Below are 26,378 nucleotides of genomic sequence, written 5' to 3' on the forward strand. Positions count from 1 at the left end.
TCCAGTCTGTGTTTGAACACAGCAGGAACAGACCCCCAGGAATTCCACTGAACTGTTTAAAGACTGGTGCACGTTGCCCAGCACAGACAGGAGAGAGGACAGGTCCAGGTGTTTCACTGAAACTCCAGCGCTGCGTGTTCAGCGAGGGCAGACTTACACACCTCAAAGTGACTGAACACTGCCTGCTCTGATCTGTATAAGGCACCTGCACAGCCCCAGGTGCTCTGGCAGAGGTATGTGTTTTAGAAGATTCAAGCAGCATGCAAATATTTTTAAAAAGGCGCTAGACCTAAGTTAAGGATTTAAGAAAGTGCTTTAATTCCTATGCTTCAGTGTCTGGTGTGCTTGCTCCCACGGCTGACTCCTGCTCCATGCCACTTTTTTAAAAAAAAGATCCCATTATACAGATCAGAGCAAAGACGATTATGTTGAATGTTAAACATTCCTGTGAAGAAAAGGTGATGGTGCAAGGTTGTCCCAGGGCCTCTTCCAGGAGTCCAGCTGGATTTCCTGCCTTTGGTTAACCAGCAGGAAGCCCAGATGGTTCAGATAACACCAAAGAAGGGCAAACTCGGCAGGAATGTTTCTTAAAAGCTTCAACCCAGAGCTCAGTATGTTTTGTACAGCTTAAGACAATGTATCTTAATATCAGTGCCACTGAGCACCTGGTGAGGGTTAAGTCCTTTGGAATGAGAATCCAAAGGCTTCTGTAACAGGCCGAGATTGCCCATGAATACACTGACCAAATCTCCACCAAAGCCCCAGTTTACATACAATGACTAAATATGCAGATTTATTCTTTTCCACTCTACTGAGTTTCTTTCACCTTGCTAATGAATTTCTACAGAGTTAAAAGCAGAGCCTTTCTGACACTGGCTCATCAACATGAAAACAGGTTTGCACTGCAGAGCTCCATGGTACCAGCCCTGCCACAAAGGCAGTTTCCAGCATATGAGTTTAATATAGAATAGAATTCCCGATGGAATAGTAGCAACTGAGGAAAAGTGTGCACATGTGCAGACACAGATGTGTCTGTGTATGCATTATTCACATAAAACATGTACATAGGTATGTACAAACGTGTGGTTATATATTGTGCTGCTGTCTCAGGGTTTTAAACCTCCCCCCCGCCATTTAATTTCAATTCTCTGAGCACTTAAACCATACAATCATCTTTTAAAATATCATAGTACAGAAGATTATGTGCTGGAGAGAAAGAAGGAAGAGAGGGAAGAGAAGGTGATGTTATACTATGCAACAAAAGCCAGTTAAAAGGCTCTCTGGATATGAACAGTGCTTTGTGAAAACAAATATTATGCTGGGTTTCCATGTTCAGGTTGAAAGAAATAGGTCATGTGTCTGCTCTCTCAGTTATAAGTAAATCCCTCCTTCCTCCACCAAAACTATTATATATATGTATGTGTGCATATATGTGTATACATATTTTAACCTTGTGGCCCAGGAAAGCAGTCCGTGGAATGCAGCAGCCAAGTTGGTGTTTAAGGGGCCCACCTGGCTCACCTGGGCACCATGCCTGCAGGATGCACAGGTGAGCTGTGCTGAGCACTCAGTTCCTCCTGCTCAGGGGGTCAGTAGAAAGGAGCTCTCCAGCCTGGATGAAGTCACTCCGTGGACACTTAACGAGCACAAGGCAGAGTCCACACATCAGAGCATGTCTACAGCCAGGCAAGTCCTCACACACTCACACGTGTCAGTCTGGAGGGAGTCATCAGTGAGGGAAAACAGGTAAAAACGTTCACAGGATGACAGCCAAGAGCAACCAGAAAAAGTAACATCCCAAGTCTCAATATACAGTGAACTAAAACTTACGAATGAGCTGTGGGACACTAGACTGGGACACCTTACTCTGTCCTTAGTGTGGAGTTCCACCTCCCTCTGCCCTGCTACACAAGCCTGCTTTAGTCATAGGGCAGCTTTGCAATGAGACTGTCAAAAGCAGGAGTTCACCCTCCCTTGTTTTCAGAGTAAAACCCCTGGAATTAACACCAGCTTCCATCACCAGCCTCAGTTAGGTCAGGTTCACTCCCAGCAGGCTCTGAGTGGGCTGGGAGGTGCAGAGAGAAAGCTGCTTAACATGGAACAGGTGAGGCACAAGAGGCACTGAATGCTAAACCTCCTTAGACACCAAGGGAAGGGACCAAATTCCCAGGAGTGCATTCAAAGGCAGCTCCAAGTTCCAGTGCTCTGCCCAGCTGAGAGTCTGAGCCTGGCAGGGAGCGCTCTGAGCCAGTGCTATGTTTTCCATCAACAGTGGGAGGCATGAGAAAAAATGGTCATATGCCATTAAAGATGTCATATGGACACTGGTTTTAAATGCCAGGGGTAAAGATGGAGGCAAGAGAGAGGAGGAAAGCTGTGGAGCCAACACTGGCATGCAGAGGTGTTCCTTGACAAGGTGGCTCCTGTTGGTAGGGGGGAGGTCTGTAGGTCAGCTTAGAGGAGCTCTCACTTATGCCTGTAAACAAAGAAAGGACTTCAGATTCTACTGCTTCCTTTCTAGAGACCACAGAGCTGTTTTGAGACCCTTTTCTGTTCTACAGCCCTTTGGGGAGGCACAGCTGTGTGGTGGTGAGGACACGCTGGCCACTGCCATCCTGCCTGTTCAGGCCAATGCCTGAACCCCAGGTGGTGATGCCAGTCTCTCAAGCAGGAAGAGGAAGAACCTTACACCTTGTCGAGTTTGAACAGATCCTCTGCTTTTTAGCCTCTTTTGGTTCTCACTGTGGAGCTGCAGAGTGATGGTTCTGTGGAGATGACTTTCAACTCTGTCTTCTTAGTGCCCAACAGCCAAAAAGCGCCGTGCAGCGGAAGGGCTGGTGCAGGAGGAGGACGGTGACGCTGTGAGGTGATCCCCATGCTTCCCATTGCTCCTAACACACTGTAACGTACCTCATGCATTTTTGATTTCCTAACTAAAATCCATTTCCCACAGAGGCCAAATGCTGAATTGCAAGCATGGATCTTCCCATGGCTCAGTGCCCCTGGACTGGCCCGAGTCAGTTAAACAGCAACAAAGCCATCTCCAGGGAAAGGGGCTGGAGGCTGGCCAGGAGCTCTCTCTGCAGGTTTGTCCTTGTCTCTGCTCCCAGAAGGTAAAGGCTGTTCCCTCCCTGGAGAGCCATTGCTGGTTTTATTTTGGAACCAGCCCTCGTGACTGTGGGTAGAGCTGAGAACTGGGGGTGCCTGATCCTGATGCGGATCCCACCGATTTCCTTCCAGTTTTCGGTCTGAAGGAAAAATTAAAATATAAACAAGAGAAGCTCTAACAATGTCACCTGTTACTTTCCAAAATTAATCTGCAAAAAGCTGATTTTTTTAAACTGGAGTTATTCTCTAATAAACAGTTTCAGCTTTTTCTTCTGTCCTATGTCCTACACCCTGAAAGAAGGTTGTGTGAGGTAGGGGTTGGCCTCTTCTTCCAAGTAGCAAGTGACAGGCCAAGGTTAAACAGCTTCAAGTTCTACAAGGGGAGGTTGAGGCTGGATATTAGGAAAAATTTCGTCACTAAAAGAGTGGTTGAGCCCCGGCACAGGCTGCTCAAGGCAGGGGTGGAATCTCCATCCCCTGCAGTGTTCAAAAAATGAGAAGATGTAGCACTTCAAGATAAGGTTTAGTAACATGGTGGGATTCAGTTGGAGGTTGGACTCAAATCTTAAAGGTCTTTTCTAACCTTAACGATTCTATGCTCCTTTTTCTCTCTGCTTTACTATGAAGCTCAGCTTCACTTCACTGATGAGAAGTGCTGACCGACAGCCAACTGTACTTGCACCTCTCCTGTGGACCAGTCTGCTCAGGGAAAGTCCAACTCACCTGGGTTTTGATTTTTTATTTGAAGAGCTCTCAAAAGTTGAGGCGTCCACTTGAATCTCATCTTCATCCTGCAGAGCTGCTTCCAGAGCTGCCTGAACCTTGGGAGCGATGGCTGGACCCTCATAGTTCCTCGTCGTCCGGCTGGGCACGTCCATTTCCAGTAACACGATGTTCTCTGCCTGAGACAGGAAAAGCAGAACCAAAGTCTCCATATTTTCACACAAACTGTTACTTTGCCCTCCAGAAACTTAATCTGAAGTACTTTATAAATGTATGCAGGACACTACAAATTTACATCTCAAAGAAGAACACACAATCCCCTCTGGAATTCACATTCCCCGGATCACAGGGTGAAGAGGCAAAGGTTCAACCACATCTGGGCTTACCCTGTACCGAGCTGCTGTGTGATTCATCATGGACGTCCTGGCGTGTTGGCTCAGGGGCCTTTTGTACCCCACAGCAGACACTGGTCTTTTCATCATCTGCTGGTTACTGGAGAAAAACAGACTCAGGCTGTTATACCCTAAAACCAAAGGCTCCTCTTGGAGTTTATGAGCTACAACATCTGCAAATTCCATGCAGAAATCTGTTTCAATGCAGCAGAAACCACCCAGGCTGCGTTTGTAGGAGCAGGAAAGAAGTATGATAGGAATGCACTGCTATTTTAAGGGTGAATGCACTATTACATGTATTTTACATATAATTATTAGGTTTGCCTATTAGAAAAATCATAATATCTCAAGAATTCTCCTAACTGTACATTCGTATTTTATAGCACCTATTAAGAGGAATAAATTTATTTATTTTATTTTATTATGCATCAAGAAGCTGTGAACTCTAGAGGGTCAGTTTAAATCCCCAATCCAATCCCTCTTTTGTTCTTGACAGCTAGAGGGTTTCCTGTGACATGTATTTCCATCCCAAGAGCAGAAGTACACTCACTCCAGACGGGTTATGGGATGTAGTTTCCAGTTGTCTTCCTCTTCATCAAGGAATGATCTGTTCATGATCTTATTCTTTTCTTCCAAGGGAATAAAGTTTTCAATAATCAGGTGCCTACATGCAACCAGAAAAATGAGAAATATATAAGAAACAAAATTAGCAATGACTTTCCTCACTGCTCCTCTCCCACTGATGTAATACAACCCTGGAAAAGGAGGAATGGTTTCGTTTTCTCATGGTTAAATCTTATTCCACAAGGATGTGCAAGGCAGTCCCTCCACTCCCTGCCCTGAGAAACCCTCTCTGTTACAGTTAATAGCTGACTTAAGTGATGGGGCTTACTTTAGCTTTAGTTCCCTGGTGAGTTCATTCTGGGTCTGTTCCATTTCCTGGCGCCCCTTGATGTGCTCTTCTTGGAGATCATGGATCTCTGCCTTCACAGCTTGCAGCTTGGAAAATAACTGGAGCACACAACAAGAGCCAAAATCCATCACTTGCCAAAGCTCCTCTCACTTTCACACACAAGTTGATTTTATTCCCAGCCTGGCAGACAGGGAATCATTTTCTTTTTACCTTTTTGAGTTTTTTGGTCTTTATGTCCACCTCTTGCTGAAGAGAACTGTAGGTCTCCTTCAGTTCTAGTGTTTCCTCATCCTGACTTTCCATCTGTTGCTGGATTTCTCGCTCTCGACGTTTCTGAAGAATGTGAAAATATGGCATTAAAGACCTCAATTACCTTGTCACCTCCAGCTGACAGCCATGCTCAGGATGGGTTTTCTTCCCTGCCTTCCAGTTCTTCATATCTCTTGCTATAGAAATACCAGAAACATCTTATTTGTCCTTATTTTGCTATTAAAATCAGGTAGTGTGAACAAGGTTCAAGCTTCAATTAAAGGAATCAAATGTCATTTTTAGAATTTTTTTTCTTTCCTTTTTATCAGTTCGAACTGGTTATTACGTTTAAGAATCACCAACAGAATTTGAATAACAGAAAATAAATTTTTAGTACAGAATAAAGACCCCTCCCTTGAGCTAAAGGCTGAACTGGTACTCTTAGAGGTCTTACAAACATTTCTTCACTTACAAACAGCTCTAATCAAGATAGGAGGTAAATCTTTACCATGAAGAGCTAGAAGAAAACTTTTATAAACCTTCTTTACATATTTCAAATAATGACAAATATGACACAAGCCCTTCCCCCTTCTTTTCAATAAATGATTGCCATTAAACCAATTTTAGGGTTAACCCTGGGAAAACTTTCTGGTAATTTCCCTGACACAATGTTTTACAAAAGTTCAGGAGCAAGGCATTTTATACAAAATAACAAATCTCCTTCCTTGTACCTGTTCTGCAATTTCCTGTCGTTTCTGTTCCAGGATTTTCTGCTGTTCATTTGTATGATCCACAATATTTTTCCCTCCCACCAGCAGCTTGCTTTCCATTGTCTGAAAAGAAAAACCAGGGTCAGAAGTTTGTCTCAGTGACTACTCAGAGGGTAATTTTCTCTCCTATGGATACAACTTCTTCAGGGCAGCTCCCTTATTTAACCTTCTCTTTCAAGACAGCTTCTACAGGAATCACTATTTCTTAAAATTCCTATAAAACTGTGGGATTAACGCAACAGTAACTTGTTTAGAATAAGGCACCACTGCAATGTGTGGCAAAGCTGGAAAATCAAAATATGTGCTCCCCTGTAAATAACTTGTTAATGATCTGTGACAGAAGGAAACATTTTTAGTGCCACAGCTTGTGAAAAGATGCGTTGTCTTTTACTGTGCCAATGCTTAAGATCAGCACGTAAGAACAATGAAACAACTCATGAATATTGAAATATGTGATTAATGGTGGAAATTTCAACTTCTTGCTAGAAATGGTTTATTTCAAAATCTTCCAACCTAAACACAAATCACTATCTTGGAAACTTTCTATGAAATATCTTTCCAAATTGGGAAACCCTTTATTTTCCCCACAGCCTAAGGAAATTGCTTTCCAAGGGTATGACGAGGAAGAATTCTACCTTGATTTTAGCACTCAGCATCTCTGTTGCTTCTTTCTCTCGCTTCAGGTCCTCCATTTTCTTCTCCTTCTCTTTCAGCAGCCTCATCTTTTCTTCTGCTACCAAGCTGTGATCCTCGACTATAGCTTTCTTCTCAATCTCCAACTTTTCTTGCTGCTCCCTCCAATAGTCATCTTTGTCATCTCCTTCATCCTCACCCTCTTCAGTGTCCTCCTCCTCTTCCCCACCCTCCCTCCTCCTTTCCCTCCTCCTTCTTTTGCCAATAGACCGTTTTTCCAACTGTGCCTTGAGTCGAGCAATCTCTTCCTGGAATTCCCGCAGCAGAGCCTCCTTAGGATCCTCATTCACTTGTGGCTTGTTCTTGATGTTTTTGGCACGGTTGGCATATCTCAGTGTGGTCAGGGTCTCCTCTACATTGTAAGAGGCAGGGCCTATATTGGCCACCATCACAGTTTTGGCATTGCCACCTAATGAGTCCTGAAGTAGCCTGGTCAGCTTGGAGTCCCGGTAGGGTATGTGCGTGCTTTTGCCATCTACCAGGGCAGAGATAACATTGCCCAAAGCTGAGAGGGACAGATTGATTTTAGTGGCTTCCTTCAGCCTTTCCCCCTGTGCTCCAGTCTTTGCTTGCCGCTCGCTGCCTGCCAGGTCGACCAGGTTGAGCTTCCCAACACGGATGTGGTTCTCTCCATCCAGTCCCAACTCGCTGCACTCGATAGTGATCTGGAAAATGGCGTGAGATCGAGAGCTGTGCTCGTTCATGTTGGTGGCACCAACGGAGCGGTTCTGGTTTCCCAAATTCATGATGTGCTCTATCTCTTTGACACTTTTCGTAACAATGGTGGTCAGATCCTTAACAAAAACCCCTGTGTCTGGTCTCTCCTTCAACTCCAGCCGCTTGGACTGATCCTTTGATAACAAGTCTCTGATTTCTTCTTGGTATATTTCCAAATAAGACGCTCTAACTAAGTATTGCTGATTTTGAGATCTAGAGATGTGGGTGAAGATGTGGTCGAATGAATTGGGGATGACCCCTCTCTTTTCGGGATCACCACGCACCCCTTCCATCGTATATGTTTTCCCTGTCCCAGTCTGCCCATAGGCAAAGATTGTCCCATTAAACCCTTGCAGAACAGAGTCCACGAGAGGTCTGAAGGTCTCATCGTAGAGTTCGACCTGTTTGGAATTCCAGTCATACACAGCATCAAAGGTGAATGTTTTAGGCAGTTCATGAGATGATCCCCGTGGATTCTTCACTGAGACCTGCCCTAACTTGACATCCACATTGACAACCTTTTCATAGGAAGCAGTTTGCTCTTTGCTGTTCATGGGCCGGCAGCGCACGACCACCCGCACGGACTCGGAGCTCTTTGACTTGGACATGACGGCGGGGCTGTGCCTGGTGTGATCCTATTGATGGATGATCCCGTGCTACAAACCTGAAACAAAAACAAAGCAGGAATTGTCTGAAGGCAGTTTTCTGCAGGGGACAGCTTTTCACAAAGCCAAAGACTCGCCTCATCAATTTGAGCAGCATTTTGCGTTCATTAAGTTGCAAGGGATTTTGAAGTACTAAAATAATGTACAACATGAAAACCCTGTAAAGGCCTGACTGAGAATTATTTTACCAAAGGCTGTGCATCAAATGGTATCATTTTTACAAGCTCTGCTGCAAAAACTCATAATCAGATCACATCTTTACAGCTGATAAAGATCCTTTTCTTGACCCTTAAAAATAACAATAAACCTTTTTAAACTATTTTTGAGAAGTATTTTGCCAATCATTTTCTTTGCAGTCAGGCCTTTTGTTTTAAATCTCCCATTCTGAAAATATAGTACAGCCTTGCTCTCTCTGGAGCACAAGTCTGCTATTATCTTTTCTTTTGGCAATATACTTCTATCAGGATTCCCCACAAAAGCCAGCCCTGCTCAGCTACACTGACCTACTGACATCACTCCTGCTCTGGTGTTCCAGCTGCATCAGGTTTACAGGATCACCATCAACCTAAATTCATGTTGCATAAACCCAGATCACAGATCCAACTTGTTCATGACTCTGGGTAGAGAGGGAGAACACACTGGTGCATCCTCCAGTCATCAGCAAGATGAGCTGCCATTGAAAATGGAGCAAAAAGCCTGGGGTCCTAAACTGCTGAAACAGTCACTGCTAAAGCCTCACATGGCAGATCTCAATGGCACAACTTGGGGAATGCCATGCAATTTCTAAGAACCCTTTTTATTTCCAAAATGTCTTCCAAGAAGAGCCCTGAGGTCCCTCTGCCAACTAGAACTAAGTGTAAAACTAATACACACAGGGAAGTCCAGGTAGTGCTGGCACAGGTTCAGGTGTGGCCTCCTTGGAATGTGTTCACTGTTCCCTTCCCAGCTGGATCAGCAGGAAACAGGAATTTTTGTCTAATTGTTTTTTCACTTGATAATTGCATGTCTCAGGAGAGCTTCTCCAACAAGGTGGCAGAGAACTGCAGGGCTAGAGCTACTGGATGGAAAAGGAAGCACAATTCCATCTCAATATACAGACAGTCAGACTGGCAAAAAAGTAAGAGAAGTAACAGATAAACATGGTTAAGAATTGTACAGAAACCTCAATATGGCCCTGGGAATTTCCTTGGGTCTGTGGGGGGAAACTCTTTGCTTGTCGCTCTCCCCATGAAAGCACTGAACTGGACACTCATTCAGAATTCACACCACACCCTGCACAGTGAGCTCAAACTGTTACAGGAATTTTGGGTAGCTACTGAATAAAACCATTTCCCTCCTAACTGACAGCTCCAGATAAAGGTGACCTTCCTGTCTGACCCACAGCAAACACGAATTCTGGAGCACAAACACAGAAAGAATGAGTGAAATGAGGACAAGTCTTGGCAGAATCACAAAGAACACCTCTTCTTCTGTTCATCCTGAGGAGTTGTATACATTAACACACGCTTCCCCTTCCACAGCTCTGAGAGACATTCCAGAAATTCAAGTTCACAAGAGACAATTTTCTGACAAGGTCACATGACAACCAATGTGTCACGTATCTGCATGTTCACACTGGCAAATACTCAAATTAGGCACAAGTTCTGACAAGGAAAGCATGGATTTATTTTATATATTGAGTATCTAAAATACTATTCTGATGAGAAGTGCCACTTTTGTAAGCAACTATGACAAATATTAAATGATCAGAGTTAAGTTAGCCTTGCCAGAGGTACACCTTGAACAAAAATGATGCTGCACATTTGCTGCTCCTCTGGGTGTACCTCCTCGCCATCAGCTTTTGACACCTTTCCCCACTACACTTGCAAGCCTCTTTTTATAGTCACAAACAACTGATTTTACCCCTGATGTGGGCTATTTTCATAACAACCCATCCTGAATCATCTCCAATTATTTTAGCTACTGCAGTGAAGTTTACTGGAAGCATAACAAATTATGGTTCTTCTCAGATTTATCCAAGTGTGTAACTGGAAAATAAAACCAATTAGTTGGCAGCGTTTGTATTCCCCAGAAACTCCTGGGCAATGTTTGAACTGCCAGAGTGGCTGGACATGAATGGCAAGAAAGCTGGGAATGCTGCTGTGCCACCGATTCTTCTCCATCAAAGATGGGAATTTTTTCATGAAATTAGTTCAGCCTCAAGTGACCTGGGCCAGGTCTCTGCAAGTCAAGGTCAAGGTCAAAGCTGAGATGGATACACTTGCAAATGTGTCCCTGATGACCAAGAGGGGAGGATGGGCAGAAATTGAAGCTTTTTTTTTTTTTTTTATTTCAGCCAACACAAAGGTTATGTCTGAAAAAAGGAGCAATGCCACAACTTGAATACAAGCTGGGGCAACCACTTTTCTTCAGAAATTTCCAGGACTGGGAGGTGCTGTCTTGGACAGCTGTACCCCAGGCACTGTGCTCACCCAGCCACCTGCCCTGACAGGTGACATCCCGAAGCTGCTCTGCTTCCTGCCCTAAATATCTCTGAAAGATTTTCTTGGAACTGCCCAAACCCTTCCCTTGCATCTCTGCACATACCACTCAAAACATTCCATTGCTTCTCGCCATTCAAATCTTTCAAATATTTGTGGTTTCATAATGTCACGGTTGAATGGTGTCCTTCCCTCCGTCCCAAGCCAAACCACCCTCGGTGCTGCTGTTTTCCTCTCGCCTCCCTGCCAAACGCTCCGCAGGCCGGGCAGGACATCCCGGTGCTGCCGCTGGAGCAGGGCCGGCGGTGCCACCTGTGAGCCCTGATTTCACTCGGCGCCTGGGGTCACCTGTGGTCACCTGCGTCACCGCTGTCGCCTCAGCGCGGCACCCCACGGGTGCTCCCTCCCCCGGAGAGCCGGCACCGCGGATTCACCCGAGCATCACCCACCGCCCTCGCGGCTGCGACACCGGGCGCTGCAGGGAAGGGAGCCCGGGGACAGCGGAGAGCGCCCGTGGAGAGGGGGAAGGACCGCGGGGGAGAAGCACCGGGAGCGGGGGACACCCACCCGAACGGGGCCACCCGCCCGCGGCATCGCCCCCGCAGCCCGGCCGCGGGCGGGTCCCGCCGCCTCCCGCTCCCGCTGCCCCGGCCGCCCCAGCGCGGTCCGGGCCGTGCCCACGGCCGGCACCGGGGGCAGCGGGCTGCCAGCGGCCCGCGGTGTGCCAGCCCGGGGCCGGGCTGCGGGGGATGCTCGGGGCGGGGTGCGGGGCCGGGCCGGACTCACCTGCGCCGTCACCATGGAGCCGCTCGGCCGCTCCTCCCGCGGCCCCGGAAGCGGCGCGGCCGCTCCGCCCGCCCGTGACGCGCTTCCCTGGCAACGGGCGCGCCCGCCCCGCGCCGCCGCTCCCGGATGCAGCCGGGACAAAGGGGCCCCGCCGCGGGCATCCCCGCACGCCGCCGATCCCGAAAATGCCGGGTTTTGCCCCAGCCGGGTGGGCCCCGCCGCTCTGCCGCACCCAGGCTGCGGTTTTCAAAATCCTGCAAAGCTCGGGAGTATTTCCAAGGAGAAAAAGACCATCATAAAGAAGACATTTCAGAGTTAAAGCCCCTTAATCAGAGCTGTCTGGACCGCAGCAGTGCAGTGCAGGCTGCAGCTCCTGCAGTGGAGGAAGGAATGTTGGTGCACTACGAGTGAATACAAAATCAAGTTTTTATTACTACAAAAATACCTTATTTAAAACAAAAAACAAACCCACCCCACCCCAACATTTTGTTTTAATACTTTGTCTTCCCAACAGTGTGGGGAAAGGCTTCCCCTGCTCCACAGCAAGGCAAGGCAGCCCCAAGGGCATCACCCAAGATCAGTAAACTGTATGACACAAGGAGATTCAGTCTTCAAAAGCCCGGCTTCCAAAGGCCCAAAACCAGGTAATTTTCCCCCAAACCCCATGATTTTTGAAGCCAGCCCTGAGGAAACAAGAGATGAGTTATTGCCACCCTGACAACTGGGGACCTTCTCATTTTGGCCTCTCCCCTGAGCCCTCAAACTCCTTAAAAGCTCAGAAACATTCCAAGGAGAAAAAGACCACCATAAAAAGAGACATTTGGAGTTAACTGCTCATAACAGCCTTGCCTGGACTGTAGCAGTGCACTAGAGGCAGCAGCTCTGGTACCACAGACTCACCTAAGTGGCATTTTTGAAAAGTGAACCATTCTGTACTCAATCTTTGGACCAGAAAATGAAGTCACAGAAGCACCAAAAGGCATTGGTCAAGTTGAGTCTCACCATGTTGGGATTATCAGTGTTACCAGCAGCAAACCACACCAGGCCAAACAGAAGGGTTTGGGCTGTTGCTCCCCCATCAGTGAATAATTATCCAGGGTTACCTCCACTGAGAACTGCCCCAGACAAGGGTAATGCTCTCAGAGGGGTTATCTTATAAAGTACAAAAACAATACAATACCATAGACCCAGGTATGACATACCCAACCCCACTATAGCTATTTTAATAACCTTGGCTCAAAGTTTCTCCTCTACCACAGACCTCACTGACATCAACAGCTACAAAGCTATGAGCCCTCAATTCCAGTTCTGGCCTGGCTGTGACAAATCTCCTCCCATGTCCCTGCACACACCTTGCCCAGGCTGATGCAGAGAAGCTGAACAGGCAGCTGCCACGTCACACCATGTCCCACTGCACTCCTCCAGCACCACCAAAGAGATCCAGGGCCCCATAGGACAGGGGATGGAATCTCTCTGCACAGGAGAAGGGACACTGAGGCACTGTGGTGACAAGTCTAGTAAGAAAACTGTGGTCCTTGATAAACTCCAGAGCTTTTTCAGTCCTGAGCTTCACCTTGCACACCCTTTCCAGGGAACCTGATATGCCTGACAGAAGTTTTACACTCAAAGAGAACTAACTATGGTCAGTTTTGGACACAAAACTTCAAAACATCTCCAGGTGAGAATTTAGAATTAACAGAGAAAGAAAAGAGGAGGAAATCTGAGCAGCTGCTTCATCATGATTGCTGGTGAATCCCAAGTAGTGAGAATCGAGAGCTATAAAAGCTACATCTTAAAAAACTATATATAGTTTATAGTTTCCTATAAACTACACGATTTAAATTTCTATCTGAGCTCACACTGGAAACACAGGAGAGATCAGACAGAACAGTCTGGAAGGGGCTGTGAGGAGCATTGGAGGGCAGGAGCTCTCTCACTGCCCACAGGGAATGCTGCAGCACCAAAGACCCAGCTCAGAGCCCTGGAACCACGGAGCCTCTTCCTCCGTCGGTCAGAACTCATCCCGCAGCCTCGGTGGGTGGTCCATGCCAAAAAACGAGGAGGGTTTCCCATGGATGTCACGTTCTCTTTTCACAAAGGCAGTGAAGGAAGAGACACAGTTCCCGATGAAGTGGTCAGACTGGCCAAGGATGTACAGATCAATCTGAGGCACTTCTGGCTGCAAGCTGACAACCTTGAGCTGCAGAGAAACGAGGAGAGCAGGTGAATCCAGTCAGCTATTATCACAATCCAATGTCTTGGCATAATATTAGAAATGGAATACACAACAGAAGGAGAATGAGTTTTGTCTTTCTCTGCCCTATAACTCATTTATGATTAGATCAATGTCAGAGCATTTCTGAAAATCACTTAGGTTTATTTAATTTAAACCCTTTTCATGGAAATATTTACTACCATGCCAGACAATGCTCTTCAATCTCCTGGGAAAAAAAAGAATTTTACAGGATAATTTTTATCGCTATGAGCCAAATTCACTTTGAGATGCCAATATTTGGCTGTGAATAACCTGTTCCACAACTGCCTGTCTGCTATCCATGACAGCCTCGGGCCAGAAGCCAAAGAAGGTTTTCATCCAAGCACTCCTGCCAGAAGATGTTTCTGGAAGACTCACCTTTTCCTGGAAGAACTGCTGTATTTCCGTTGTGTAGGGCTCGGAATCAGTAGCAATATAAACAGATTTAGCTTCAATCTTTGCCACCCAGAGCTTGAGAGCCCGTTTGATCTCTCGGAGGTCTGGCAGGCACATGTCCATGGTGAGAGGCACGGCAGCACTGCGGTCGTAGCCCACACACTGTGGTGAAGCCATGAAGTGTGGCCCGGCCGTCCCGTCCTTTAACATGTTGCAGGCATTTTTCTATTGGAAGAGGAAAAGAGAATCACAGAATCATCAAAGTTGAAGACCTCTGAGATTATCAGCTCCAAACTTGGAACAGATACCCCATGCCTACTACACCTTACTAGAAAGCACAACCTCTACTTGTGTTCTGGATACTTCCAGGAATGGCAATTCCACCACAGCCCTGAGCAGGCTGGGCTAGTGTTCAAGCATTCTTTCAGTGAAGAATTTTCCCCTAATATTCAACCTGAACCTCCCCTGGTGCAACCTGAGGCCATTTCCCTTTGTTCTGTCCCTGGGAGGAGAGGCTGAACCCCACCTCACCAGAACATTTTTGTTTTTTTCGTACCACATTCAAGTGAGAAAACACCACCACATCCCCCACCTCTGCCTGTCTGAAAGAATCCCAGCACCAGTGCTAACACACAGGGAGCTCCTGGATGCCAGCAGGCATCAGGTGGCTCTCCCAGCACAGCTCCTTTTTTGAGTAGCTTTGCCCACATCCCGTTGTCACCAGCCCCCAGGCGCTGCCGTACCCAGTCGGAGCCGATCCTCAGGTGAATTCCGACGTAGGGCCGGAGCAGCAGAGACTGGATATAGGCTTCTCCCTTCTTCACCATTGCATCCGACCACTCCATGTACTTCTGCAGGGGCCGGTGCTCCTCCAGGACAGGAAACTGGGCTGGAGCTCCAGGTAAGGCGAGAACAGGGTGCTCAGAGGCTGGAAACCTACAGAAAACCAAACCCCAGCAGTCTGAAATGGGACCGAACCTGCACGAAGGCTGCTGTGAAGGTCAGAGTAGAAACCAAGAACACCCTAAAAAATGCAGCATTTATTGCTCCAAATTGAGATAATTTTAGCTGGTTTGCCATCTGAACTGAAGAAATCTCAGGGACTGTATTTTACCTCAGACCTTTTATCTGACAGACAATAGGAGAAGAACCTCAAACATGCAGTGAGGAGCCACCAAGCAATGGGATGTTACATTTTCGGCCCAAACTAGACCAATTCCGTCACCCAAACTAACTGATAACCACTAAAGTCACTCATGGTTCTGAAAACACACGGTAAGCAGCAAAATACAGTTCATAACCCCCAAATGAGAACCAAATTCTCTTTGATGATTAATTACATATTTAATGAATACTCGATAAATTAACTATTCCTGGCTCAGAAGTCAATCAGCCTAAACAGAGTTCTTACCTAAAATAATGCCCACATGAAGTGCTCAGCAAATATTTAATGAAAAAAGCATTAATATTTTTAACTATATTACTAACTAACCACTTCAATCTCTCCCCCAAAACATAAAGTCCCAGCTGCTTTCATGAATGACTCTAAATGCCCACAGTGACATTTTGCCAGCACTTTTCCATCTTTTTGCTACCTTTGGATCCAATGGTCCTTGTATGCAGGACTGAAGGAAATGCCCTTGAAGAGCTCAGACTTATCAAAATCCACTTGGAACTGATCCCAGAAGGGACCAAATGGATTTCCATCCTGCAAAGAAAAGACAAGTGTTCATTTAGTGCACACACAGAGCCTGAAAGATGGATGTAGCAAGATCCTGAAGTGCAAAGCAGAAGCCTGTTCCAGGATGGAAGCAGCTGGAATTGCCTGTTTGACACACCAGCTCCACAGGAAGGAGACAGCGAAATACATTAAGGGAAGTTCACTGAGAAGGTTGCAAAGGTTGTCTTAAAGAACAAGGACACCACAGCTTCCAAACTTGTAGTTAAGAGAGGTTGCTTTAACACCAGCTGGAAAACAGAGAGCAGGATATAAGCTACAGTCTCAATTAAATCTGAAGTGATAAAGTGCACTTGCACAGACCGTATCCCTGATCCCCAAGCACTTGTAGACAAAGAAAACTGATGACGGCACACTCCACGAGTGGTGAAAGCAATGCCACACAGACCGATTTGCGGTGGGTAACTCCTAAATTTGCAAATCAATGGCGACCTGAATGAGTCAGTCATAGCCTTTGGAATAAAGCCGTGCCCGCGGGGCTGAGGAGGAGCTCACCTTCATGGGACACGTGCTTTTGTCCGCGCTTCTCTGGGCAGCAGCCTCGAAGCAATAAGCCACTCTCCTGCCGGGCGGCCAGTGCCGGGGCGCCAGATGCTCCATGAACTGCTCCAGGCTGATCACGCGGTGGTACCGCCGGAGCGGCTCCAGCCTGAAGTGCTCCGAGTAGGGGACGTGCAGCTGTGGGGGAACAGAGCCCGTGGGCCGGGGGTCCCCTTACCCGGGGCCCGGAGAGCTCCCAGCCCTGCCCGCCGCGCCCCCGCTCCCTCCCCGCGCCCGCCGGGGGCTCACGTTGGTGTAGGGCGGGCGGTGGTGCCGGTACTCGATCCAGGGCGGCACGGCCAGGGTCCGGTTGAGGGCGCGGGCGAAGGCCAGGGCTCCCAGGAAGTGCTCGGCTTGGTTCCCGAAGCGGCCTGCGAGAGACGGGGCTCAGGCGGGGACCGCGCCGGGGACGGATCGGGCACGGACCGGGAGATGCAGCGGGGAACGGACCGGGGAATGCAGCGGGGAACGGACCGGGGAATGCAGCGGGGAACGGACCGGGAGACGCAGCGGGGAACGGACCAGGGGACGCAGCGGGGAACGAGCCGCGGACCGCGCCGGGGGATGAAACGGGGTCTGCAGCACCGGGGGATGCAACCGGGAGATGCACAGGGGCCTGCACCCGGAGAGCCTCACCCATGCAGGGACAGTAGAGCAGGTACCCGGCCTCGTCCCAGGCGGGTGCCGCGCCGCCTCCCGCCGCCATCACCGGGAGGAGCAGGAGGAGGACGAGGAGCACCGGGGCCGGCGGCACCGCCATGGCGGCTCGTCGGCTGCCAGAGCCCGGCGCCACCATCCCGGCATGCCCCGCGGCGCGCCGCTCTGGCGGCCACCACCGAGGCGTGACGTCACTCCCACAAGGCCCCGCGCAATGGCGCCGCCGGGGCCGGGAGCGGAGCCGCGCTTGGCGGGGCCCGGGGGAACGGGGTGAGCGCGGGGGGGCGAGGCAGGGAGGCGGCACCGCAGCGAGGGGCGGTGGCACGGCCGTACCCTCCCCTCGGTGGCGGGGTCCCCTCAGGGGACAGGGGGGCGTGTGAGGAGGAGGAGGATGCGGGGAGTAGCGGGGGGCGTAGGCCGGGCCCGCCTCCCTCCCCTCAGGGCTGCGGGGCGGGGGTGGGATGTGTGATCCCGCTCCACCGGGGCTGCATTATCCACGGAGCGCTCCCGGGGGTGGGGGTCTCCCGGCTGGCTTCCGAGGCGAACGGCGGAGGTGCCGGAGGGAGGAGCGAGTTGCCCCTCGCGGCCACCCCCCGGCACCTCCGCCGTTTGCAAGGCGGTTGAAGCAGCACCTCTGAACTCCCTAAAATTCCAGCGTGATCGTTTACACACCTTACTGTTAAAAACATCAACGTTCAAACTCTTGTCTTCTTCCAGGTAGCTCTGAAACTGGCCCAGATGGCCAGGCTTTTTCGGAGGGAAAGGAGCAGTGGTGGAGACTCTCGGGACACCTGCACAGCTCTGGAGCAAGAGGTAGGGAACACTGATCTTTTCTGGGACGTATTTCATAGAGAGGTGAAATAGTCATGCTTTTAGCACACAGAAAGACAGATTGCTCTGAACCACAGGCCTCCTGCACCCTGAGGGGTCAGAGCAGCTGTCACATCACGATGGTTTGTCCCAAAGTGGCACCTCAGCAGTTCTGGTCCTTTATTGTTCTGCTCTGACCACGTAGATTTAGCCTGCACAAAACCAAGTTTTGTTCTTAACAGGCATTCCCCAAGCTCACAGTGATCTGTTTTCTTGGAGTCATCCTGTTTCCCAGTGTTTTCCACCCTGAGGGAGCCATCCATGGTATCTGGGGTGATGGTACAGTCACAGTAGTTGTTATTTCAGCTCTTTGTAACGTTCCCTGAGCACTTTCTTGGGGGTTGGTTTGTTCCCTCGCAGTTGCACATCCTGCCCACAACTCGCACTCATGTTGATGTGCAGCAGGAAGTTCCTCCTCTGAAGCAATCATGGAGTGAGGGTTTGATGCTATTTTTAAGTAGAGTTTCTCAGGCAGCCAAATTGAGTGAAAGAGGTTGGTTTTATTTCAGCTGACCGTTTACCAGTTGAGCTGGCAGTAGAACCCTATAAAAACCAACAACTCAAGAACAACCTGCTAAGAGAGATTTATTGAGAGAACCTCATCAACATGAAAGCCAGAAGAGCTTACAGGAGGTGTATTTGAACAGGAAACAGTTTGAGCTTCCATTATTAATGGATGAGAGCATCAAAGAAAAAAAAAAAAGTGTTAAAAATTGCTCATTACAGTACAAAACTTGCTGATCCAGAGAGGCAGAATCTGCCTCACAATCGAAAAGTGAAAATACAATGAGTAATCCCACCCTGAAGAGGAGCAGCATCCGTTGCCTTCCAGAAAAAGGTGTGATGTTGATGATAACTGTGAGTTTTCTTCCTCAGCCCTGTTCAGCCACATGTGGGGGTTCAGAATTATTTGCTCTGGAGATGGTTTTGCCCAGTGCACCAGGTTGGTAGCAGAAAGGATGGGAAAAGAAAATACAAGAGAACCTTGGTTTCTCTGAGAATCTCTGAGAGGGAATTCCATGTAGGCAGAGACCAAGAGCAAGTGAGAATATAAAAAATGGGATGAGAAGTGATCTGCAAAACACACAGAGAAAGGTATTTAGAGCTACAATAGACACCTTTTATGATATCTCAGGAGAAAATACATCCAACATGTAACACTGGCTCTTAATAGTGGCAAAAAATGCAATTCAGAAAAAGTTCAACTGTTACTCAGGTAACAGGTTAAGGGGGAAGAGACAGAAAAACATTATTGATTGGAGGTCCCCATGACTGGGAACACACATCTTCACATGTTCACTGTGTACACAGGTGAAGGTTGCAGTATCTTACCACCAGCCTTCTGTGATTTCAGATGAAGAAGTTTTGCTATTAAAGCAGTTTGGTCACAGGAGGCTCCAACAGAAAACTGCACCGGGACAACATCACAGCGAGACACCCACAGGCTCGAGTTCTGCTTGACATGGCCATGTTCTACTAGACCTGCCATGACGGCATTTTTTCCCACTGTTCCCAACTGGATTCAAGATGCAAAGCAGGAGGAGGAAGAGACAGGCTGGAAATTAGTCCCCAGACCAAGAGGTGAAGAAACCGAAAGTCAGGGAAAATGCCAGTGTGAACTATCAGAGCCCTCCTTCCCTCACGTGGACAAGCTGAGAACTCACACACTTTCCCATTCGGAGCAGAGGCCCTACAACTGCCCCCAGCTGCACTGTGGCAAGGCCTTTGCCTCCAAGTACAAGCTCTATAGGTAGGTATCTGTAAGTGCCTCTGCCCAGAACTGCCAGAAGAGAGGGGAAATCCCCTCCTTCATGTGTCTTTGCTTGAATTTCTGAGAAGCTGGAGGAGGGGAAATGCCCTTTTACCTTGCAAAGCAGTTGAGTCCTAGACATTACCATACTTGGCATCTCTTTAGGTGCCTTCCAGAGAGCTTCAGCTAATGCTGTATCCTGAGCTCAAGCTGTTTTATGTTTCATTGAGGAGGAAATAGAAACAGAAAGTGAAGTCCACAGATTAAAAAACAAAATGAAAAGCAAGAATAGCGTTTGCATTCATAAATCCTGCTTCTAACCACAGGGATAATTCCATGGCAGCTGTTGCTCCAGTATGGAGAAGTAGAGTTCCCATTTATGTAGTGAAGTACAACACAAAATAATTAAACTGTGATGGCTGAGAACTTGAAACGAGGTGAACCACAGTGTGGGAGAGTGTGAGATACCAAGGTGAAATCTGACCACAGTGGCTGTCAGCAGACTTGGGCACAGCCTGACCCTCCTGATGAACTGAAGTTTTCTCACCTAGTGTCACAAACTAGGGAGGTTTTCTTTGGCAGCCTCAGCAGAGAGCAGGAGCTGAGGAGACACAGCTGCTGGGACAGACTGTAGGTTTTGTCTAAAGCATTGTGCTCCTGTGCTCCTTGTTTAATGGAGGTAAATCTGGGATTTTTGTGGCATAAAGTGTAGGACACAAGGATAATGTTGGAAAACTAGCATGTGTTCCCTCAGGGGCTGGATGTTTGACCTTTCCTGCCTTTTTTCCTAAGGCATATGGCCACGCACTCTGCTCAGAAGCCCCACCAGTGCATGTACTGCGAGAAGATGTTCCACCGGAAGGATCACCTTCGGAACCACCTGCAGACCCACGATCCCAACAAGGAGGCCCTGCACTGTCCCGAGTGCGGCAAGAACTACAACACCAAACTGGGCTTCAGGCGACACCTGGCCATGCACGCGGCTGCCAGCGGTGACCTCAGCTGCAAGGTGTGCCTCCAGACCTTTGAGAGCACCCAGGTCCTGCTGGAGCACCTCAAAGCTCATTCCAGGCGGGCTTCCGGCGGGGCGAAGGAGAAGAAGCATCCGTGTGACCACTGCGATCGGCGCTTCTACACCCGGAAGGACGTGCGGAGACACCTGGTAGTGCACACGGGGCGGAAGGACTTCTTGTGCCAGTACTGTGCTCAGAGGTTTGGGAGGAAGGACCACTTGACCAGGCACATGAAGAAAAGCCACTCCCAGGAACTGCTGAAGATTAAGACGGAGCCAGTGGACATGTTGGGTCTGCTCAGCTGCAGCTCCTCTGTGGCAGTGAAGGAAGAGCTGAGTCCTGTCCTGTGTATGGCATCCAGAGACATGATGGGTGGTAAGAGCTTCCCTGGCATGCTGCCGGTGGGCATGTACAGCACACATCTCCAAACCATGCCAAGCTCAGGGATGCCCCATTCTTTGGTTCCTAATTCTCTTCCAATGGGAATGAGCTATCCTCTGGAGTCTTCTTCTCCCATCTCCTCCCCACCGCAACCTCCTCCAAAGTATCAGCTTGGATCTACCTCATATTTGCCTGAGAAACTACCCAAAGTAGAGGTGGACAGCTTTTTGTCAGACTTCCCTGGCAGTCTGTCTCTCTCATCTGGTGATCCTCAGTCCTCTTCGCCTCAGCCACCCGCCCTGGATGAGGCTTTGCTTTCCAAGAGCCCTGCTAACCTCTCAGAGGCTCTCTGTGCTGCTAACATGGACTTTTCTCATCTTCTTGGCTTCCTTCCCCTAAATCTTCCTCCTTGCAATCCACCTGTCTCATCGGGGGGATTGGTCATGGGCTACTCGCAGGGGGAGGCGCAGCCACTGCTCACCACTTTGCAACATCAACCTCAAGAGTCTCCCGGAGCCGGGGCCTCGCTGAACTTTGGGCCCCTTCATTCACTGCCCCCCGTCTTCACCTCCAGCTTGAGCACAACCACGCTGCCACGGTTCCACCAGGCATTCCAATAGGCTGGAAATAGCACTGGAGAACAGATCTTTCAGTCACCCTTTTGTGGAGAGCCTTAAAAACGCACAACTCTTCCTTCCTTGGGGGTGTGAAAGCTCTGGCAGAGCTGGGTCAGACAGGAGGTTTCTGATCTCGGAGGGAGCACTTGTAGACTGGAACCTGTGCAAGTCCCAGTCCTGTACAGCAGAAAGATTTCAGCTGATAGACTGGATATATTTTATCTAATTTTTAATCTGTGAATCAGGAGCCGCGCTTAGCACTGACCTTCCCTGAGAATGCTGGAGCTGTATTCCTCTCTGGGAAGGGACTGTCCCTCAGAAGGAGTTGAGACTCTTTCATCCTGGGCTAAACTTTTGAAGAGTCCAGCTTCCATTTCATGTTACCACACTGCAATTCTGGCAAACCAGCCAACACCTCCACATGGAGAAGAAGTCCTGATACCGCTCTGTATGAAGCCAATGGGGAAGAGGCTGTCCTTCCCTGCTACCTCTCATCCCATCACCCAACACAGCTTACTCCACATCAGTGTTAAGCAACAAGCCCGTTTACATAGTGAATTCAACATCACCTCTTTGGAGCTGTTAGGATAAACTCCTTATGGTGAACATTGTTTACACAACACAAATCTGTTTCTGCCATTGCAAAAATAGGAGGCACCAGAATACACTGGGTTCATCTCTGGTGTAGCTAGAACACTGTTTACACAACGAAGTCAGGTTGCACTGATTTCTCTTCACTTATCATGTTCTTCCCCCATGGGGAAATACACTGCTTTTGGACCACTTCAGCCTCTGCCCCTGTAGGCAGCAGCTTCCTGCCTTTTCTCGCTGGCTGTCCCGAGTGAAGGGGACGGAGCAGCTCTCACAGCTTAGCTTGGTGTGCGATGTATGGACAGAGCCCTTTCAAATATCTCCCCCAGGCAAACAGATCTGGAAACCAAAGCACGTGAGAGAGCTGGGTGAGGAGCTCAGCACATCAAGCACTGGCACACCAGGCATGGGTGAGAACAAGCTGCAGGCCCTGCTCCATAGGTTCCCTTGGGATGAGAAACAGAGTATGAGTTTCTGGGGTTTGGAGTTTTTTAACCACTCATTGAGGTCAGTACCCTTTTTGGCTTATGCAGGAAGCAATCTCAAAGGTATATTTTAACCTCAATGGTGATAACATCCAAGAATCAAGGAAAAATTGGTCCCAGCTTCATGTACATACTATCAGTGTATTTGAAGCATTTCTCCCAACACCAATAGTTCTAACAAATGCTGAGGTTTGGGGCCTGCAGTCAACTTTTCACTTTGGATTTGGTTCCACTGGCCTTTTTTTTGTTCTCTCCTGTTTGAGCCTTGCCTCCTGAAGTTAAAGTCCTGCTTCCCTTGCTCCCTGCCCTACCTCTTCAACTCTTCCATGGGCTGTCTACCTACCAGGGCAGAAGGGTTATGCTGGGAAGAGGCAGCCAGCTGCTGGTGTCACTTAGCACCTGTATTGTCTCCTGCTCCTGTTCTCCTGGGGCTTATACTGCAGATGGGGACATACAGAGGTTACTCTGCACTGGTGCATGTTTATGACTATGGATGGGCAGATCTTCATACCTCAGCATGGAGGAACCATTGTAGGCCAGTATAAACCAGGAAATCTGTCAATATTGTTCTCCATAAATCTAGGAAATGCAAAATCTACCTCTACTCTGTTATCTCAGCTCCTTGGGTGAAGCCAGATGCTGTCCTCCCTTGTCTCCCCACAGCACATCCACCTCAGTTGATGCAGATTCCTTCCTGCTGAGCCATGATCCCACTCTGTGACATCAGCTGTGCCTCTTTTGGTCACAGGCTTGTCCCCCTTCCATTTTACTCCAGAATTTTAATTTTAATTTAGCTTAGTAATTCTTCCCAGAATGACTCTTTAGCAATCCATTGATTCTCCAGAACATAGATCGGTTTTTTAGGTTAGCCAGCAATGCTGCAAATAAGACTTTTGTATCAAAATGTAATATAAGATTTATTTACCTCAGCAATATCCTGTGGCAATGATCTCCCCTAGTTGAATGCAGTACTTTTTCCTTTTCTCCACTGGAAAATGTTGCCTTTCCAAGTCCAACGAGTGCCTTCTTGTTCTCTAACCTAGCAAAGGTAAACAGGGCATTGCAGCCAGTCTGTTTACCAGCATTGAATACCTCAGGCCTGTCTTCTATTGCTTTGCTCTTTGCAAATTAAAAGAGTTTCACACTGTTATCAATGATATGCAAGCCTTATCCCTGTCTTCAGTTGAGAGGATTATTATTTTTTGAGAAGTAAATGGTCATAACTGATCACTCACTGCCAGTGAGGATGATCAGATTTATGCAATGCCATCACACACCTTCTCCCACTGCAGAACATTCAGCTTTTTTGCTTCCTGCCTGCATTGTACTCTGAACAGATGTCATCACTGGAATTCCTTTAGCAGTGGTAGCTAAACTTAGAGCCAGGCATCTTTTTCCTACCAGTAGTCTGTCAAAGAATAAATGGAATTCATTTTGCTATGATTTGCACGTGTGATTTGCTTTCCACAGCTACTTTAACAAGCAGAACTGCAGTAACCTTTGTCAATACAAGGAAAATCTAACCCAGCAATGGCAGCATGGTGAGAGACAGCATTGGAGCTGATTCCAGGTGTTTGCACAGGAAAAATGGATTCGAAGTTCCTCTACCACAACAGCTTGTAATCAGAAAATATTTTACCAGAGACTAATTCCATTTGAAATAGCAAGTATGCAATGCACAGAACAAATATAGTGAACAACTTCTACCTGTTTATAAGAAAATACTTTGAGCATCCAAGCTTACAGCACTTGGGAATCCCAGTCCACTAGGATGTGTGTACCAAGCTCTTAGGCAAGTCAGTGAAAGTCATCTTAACTAAGCTCTTGCTGATGCAGCTCAAGTGAGGGACAAGGGTAACTCTGTCATGCTGTGAGGCAGCACAGCCTGCAGTCTGTTCTGTGGTGTATGTGCAGGGCTTTGTGGCAGCCACTCTGCTGGTTATGTAATATAAAAAAAGTCATCCCAGAAAGAGTTTGGGTTTGGTTTTTGTTTTGGACCACGAGTTTGGGGCTGCAGGTCCAGGACACAGCTAAGAGTCAGGCAGGCAGAGCCCAGCAAACCATTCCACTGTGATCCCTCTCTTCCTGGCACACCTGTAGCAGGAAGACTGCACCAGATTGAGCCCAAGGGCAGCAACTACAGCACATAATTGTACAGGAGGGTTTAGTTAAATAAAGGAATGTTTTAAACTGGCTGGCTTGGGGGTGTCCAAAGCAATAGGAACAGTGCAGTCAACTAAGATAATAAACCCATAGACCTCCAGTCAGTAAAAGAACAGGACATGAACTTGCCAGCCCTTATAAATCAGACCCTGGATTCTCAGAAAGCCAAGGACCTAATGCTCCCTAGAAATAAAAACTAACAAATAGCCAAAGCACTCCCTGGCAGCAGAGGGTTAACTCTTGCCCATCCTTCCAGGCTCAGATTGTCAGAACCCTGTGAAAGGCTGAAGATCTTTTTTCCCCTCTGGGATTACAGCTCACTCAAAATCCATTTGTAGGAAGGAACAACATGTTATCTTGCATTTGCTTCCACTGAATTTCACATGACAGAATACCCACACACCACATTGTGACAGACCCCGTTCTCTGTCTCGCAACATTGCTGCTCTTTAGCCTCAGTGTTGAAAAATGGTGTCACTTCAACTGGAATCCTTTTTTTGCCTCTGGTAGATTGATGATTTCAGTACTTTTGTTGAGCTCAGCTCTTTGTTCTTTAATTCCTTCCTTGCTGACAGGTGAACAGCAGCTGCTGGGAAGATTTCCTGCAGTTCACTGAAAAAATCCCCTTTTCCTTTCTCTACCATTGCACCACCTTTGCTCTCTGGACAGAACAACTCCACAGAGGTACTTTCTGCTGCCTGCAATTAAAATTTCCACAAATAAATCTTCAAAGATGTGCTTCCCATCACCCTACCTTCTTGCTTATCCTCTAATCCCAGTTAGTCAGGCTGACTGAATTCTCCCTCAGGTGCCTATTTTTAGTTAATTGCCTGCCCAAGCCCTGGAGCTATTCTGCCACTGAACAGTGAAGTGGCTGAACGGTTCGAACAGAACCACTTCAGGTTTCTATCCCCATACAAAATTTGTGTCTTTTCCATAACTTACTTCTTGTATTTTTCCCAGTTCCTAGAGATGGGAGCTGCCACCTGAAGCTCTGAATCCCATCCTGGCCAACCCCTGTGCAGCAGGAGAAGGTGGTTTGGTTTAGCCTGGTCTGCTGGAAATGGCAAGCCCAGAGTCTTTTCAACCCAATCCCCAGCTCTGGCACCTCTCACCCTTTCCATGCCTGTTTACTCAACATGCCACAGCCATACTAAGCCTCTTGGAAAGCAGCTGGAAGCTTCCAGGGTAATGCCATTACCACTAATCCAGCTGCCTTATAGGACCACTATTCCTATTCCCCACCACCTCTCAGGTTCTGTTGTCCCTGCTGCACAATCCATGCACACTCACATTAGGCTCACCTCTGGCTATTCCCAGTGATGGACTTGCTTCCTTCTAGTGAATAACTGGGATCCCCTAGGAATCCTACAGGTTTGAGCTGTTCTTGTGGCTGCAGGTAAGGAGTTTTCTCCTGGGGTACTGTC

At 48.1% G+C, this 26,378-nt stretch overlaps 3 protein-coding genes across 7 annotated transcripts; 1 reads left to right on the forward strand and 2 right to left on the reverse strand.

Moving 5' to 3' along the window:
• Window positions 1-765: 765 nt before the first annotated feature.
• Window positions 766-11,562, reverse strand: KIF3B (kinesin family member 3B). Of its 4 annotated transcripts, none has more exons than XM_053992963.1 (9): window positions 11,497-11,562; window positions 6,791-8,229; window positions 6,117-6,218; window positions 5,347-5,469; window positions 5,116-5,234; window positions 4,774-4,887; window positions 4,218-4,323; window positions 3,832-4,010; window positions 766-3,248 (listed from the first exon to the last, which is right to left on the reverse strand). In XM_053992963.1, exons 2-9 carry the CDS (start codon window positions 8,171-8,173, stop codon window positions 3,152-3,154), a joined length of 2,223 nt encoding a protein of 740 aa, XP_053848938.1. In that variant the 5' UTR covers window positions 8,174-8,229; window positions 11,497-11,562; the 3' UTR covers window positions 766-3,151. The 4 variants fall into 4 exon arrangements, with proteins under 4 accessions (XP_053848938.1, XP_053848940.1, XP_053848939.1 ...); XM_053992965.1 differs by lacking the exon at window positions 11,497-11,562 and adding an exon at window positions 11,278-11,333; XM_053992964.1 differs by lacking the exon at window positions 11,497-11,562 and adding an exon at window positions 11,069-11,253.
• A 342-nt stretch (window positions 11,563-11,904) lies between these two features.
• POFUT1 (protein O-fucosyltransferase 1) lies at window positions 11,905-17,263 on the reverse strand. The gene is made up of 7 exons (XM_053993085.1): window positions 17,061-17,263; window positions 16,674-16,795; window positions 16,380-16,562; window positions 15,742-15,854; window positions 14,890-15,082; window positions 14,129-14,371; window positions 11,905-13,696 (listed from the first exon to the last, which is right to left on the reverse strand). Exons 1-7 carry the CDS (start codon window positions 17,218-17,220, stop codon window positions 13,508-13,510), a joined length of 1,203 nt encoding a protein of 400 aa, XP_053849060.1. The 5' UTR covers window positions 17,221-17,263; the 3' UTR covers window positions 11,905-13,507.
• A 14-nt stretch (window positions 17,264-17,277) lies between these two features.
• On the forward strand, window positions 17,278-24,231 carry PLAGL2 (PLAG1 like zinc finger 2). 2 transcript variants are annotated; one of them, XM_053993083.1, is made up of 4 exons: window positions 17,278-17,351; window positions 17,799-17,894; window positions 19,306-19,701; window positions 20,494-24,231. In XM_053993083.1, exons 3-4 carry the CDS (start codon window positions 19,439-19,441, stop codon window positions 21,713-21,715), a joined length of 1,485 nt encoding a protein of 494 aa, XP_053849058.1. In that variant the 5' UTR covers window positions 17,278-17,351; window positions 17,799-17,894; window positions 19,306-19,438; the 3' UTR covers window positions 21,716-24,231. The 2 variants fall into 2 exon arrangements, with proteins under 2 accessions (XP_053849058.1, XP_053849059.1); XM_053993084.1 differs by lacking the exon at window positions 19,306-19,701.
• Window positions 24,232-26,378: the final 2,147 nt, after the last annotated feature.

This window comes from Vidua macroura, chromosome 17 (genome assembly GCF_024509145.1).
Source record: "Vidua macroura isolate BioBank_ID:100142 chromosome 17, ASM2450914v1, whole genome shotgun sequence".
Classification (NCBI taxonomy): Eukaryota; Metazoa; Chordata; class Aves; order Passeriformes; family Viduidae; genus Vidua; species Vidua macroura.

Excerpts from the sequence above, each read along its gene's own strand:
- PLAGL2 (XM_053993083.1), top strand. The coding sequence starts at position 19,439 with ATGACGGCATTTTTTCCCACTGTTCCCAACTGGATTCAAGATGCAAAG. Across the intron at positions 19,702-20,493 it reads TCCAAGTACAAGCTCTATAG|GCATATGGCCACGCACTCTG; the intron begins GTAGGTATCTGT and ends TTTTTTCCTAAG.
- KIF3B (XM_053992963.1), bottom strand. The coding sequence starts at position 8,173 with ATGTCCAAGTCAAAGAGCTCCGAGTCCGTGCGGGTGGTCGTGCGCTGC. Across the intron at positions 5,470-6,116 it reads GACAGGAAATTGCAGAACAG|AAACGTCGAGAGCGAGAAAT; the intron begins GTACAAGGAAGG and ends CACATTCTTCAG. Across the intron at positions 3,249-3,831 it reads AATAAAAAATCAAAACCCAG|ACCGAAAACTGGAAGGAAAT; the intron begins GTGAGTTGGACT and ends TTTTTCCTTCAG.
- POFUT1 (XM_053993085.1), bottom strand. The coding sequence starts at position 17,220 with ATGGTGGCGCCGGGCTCTGGCAGCCGACGAGCCGCCATGGCGGTGCCG. Across the intron at positions 15,855-16,379 it reads AAAGCACGTGTCCCATGAAG|GATGGAAATCCATTTGGTCC; the intron begins GTGAGCTCCTCC and ends TTTTCTTTGCAG. Across the intron at positions 15,083-15,741 it reads AAGGACCATTGGATCCAAAG|GTTTCCAGCCTCTGAGCACC; the intron begins GTAGCAAAAAGA and ends GGTTTTCTGTAG.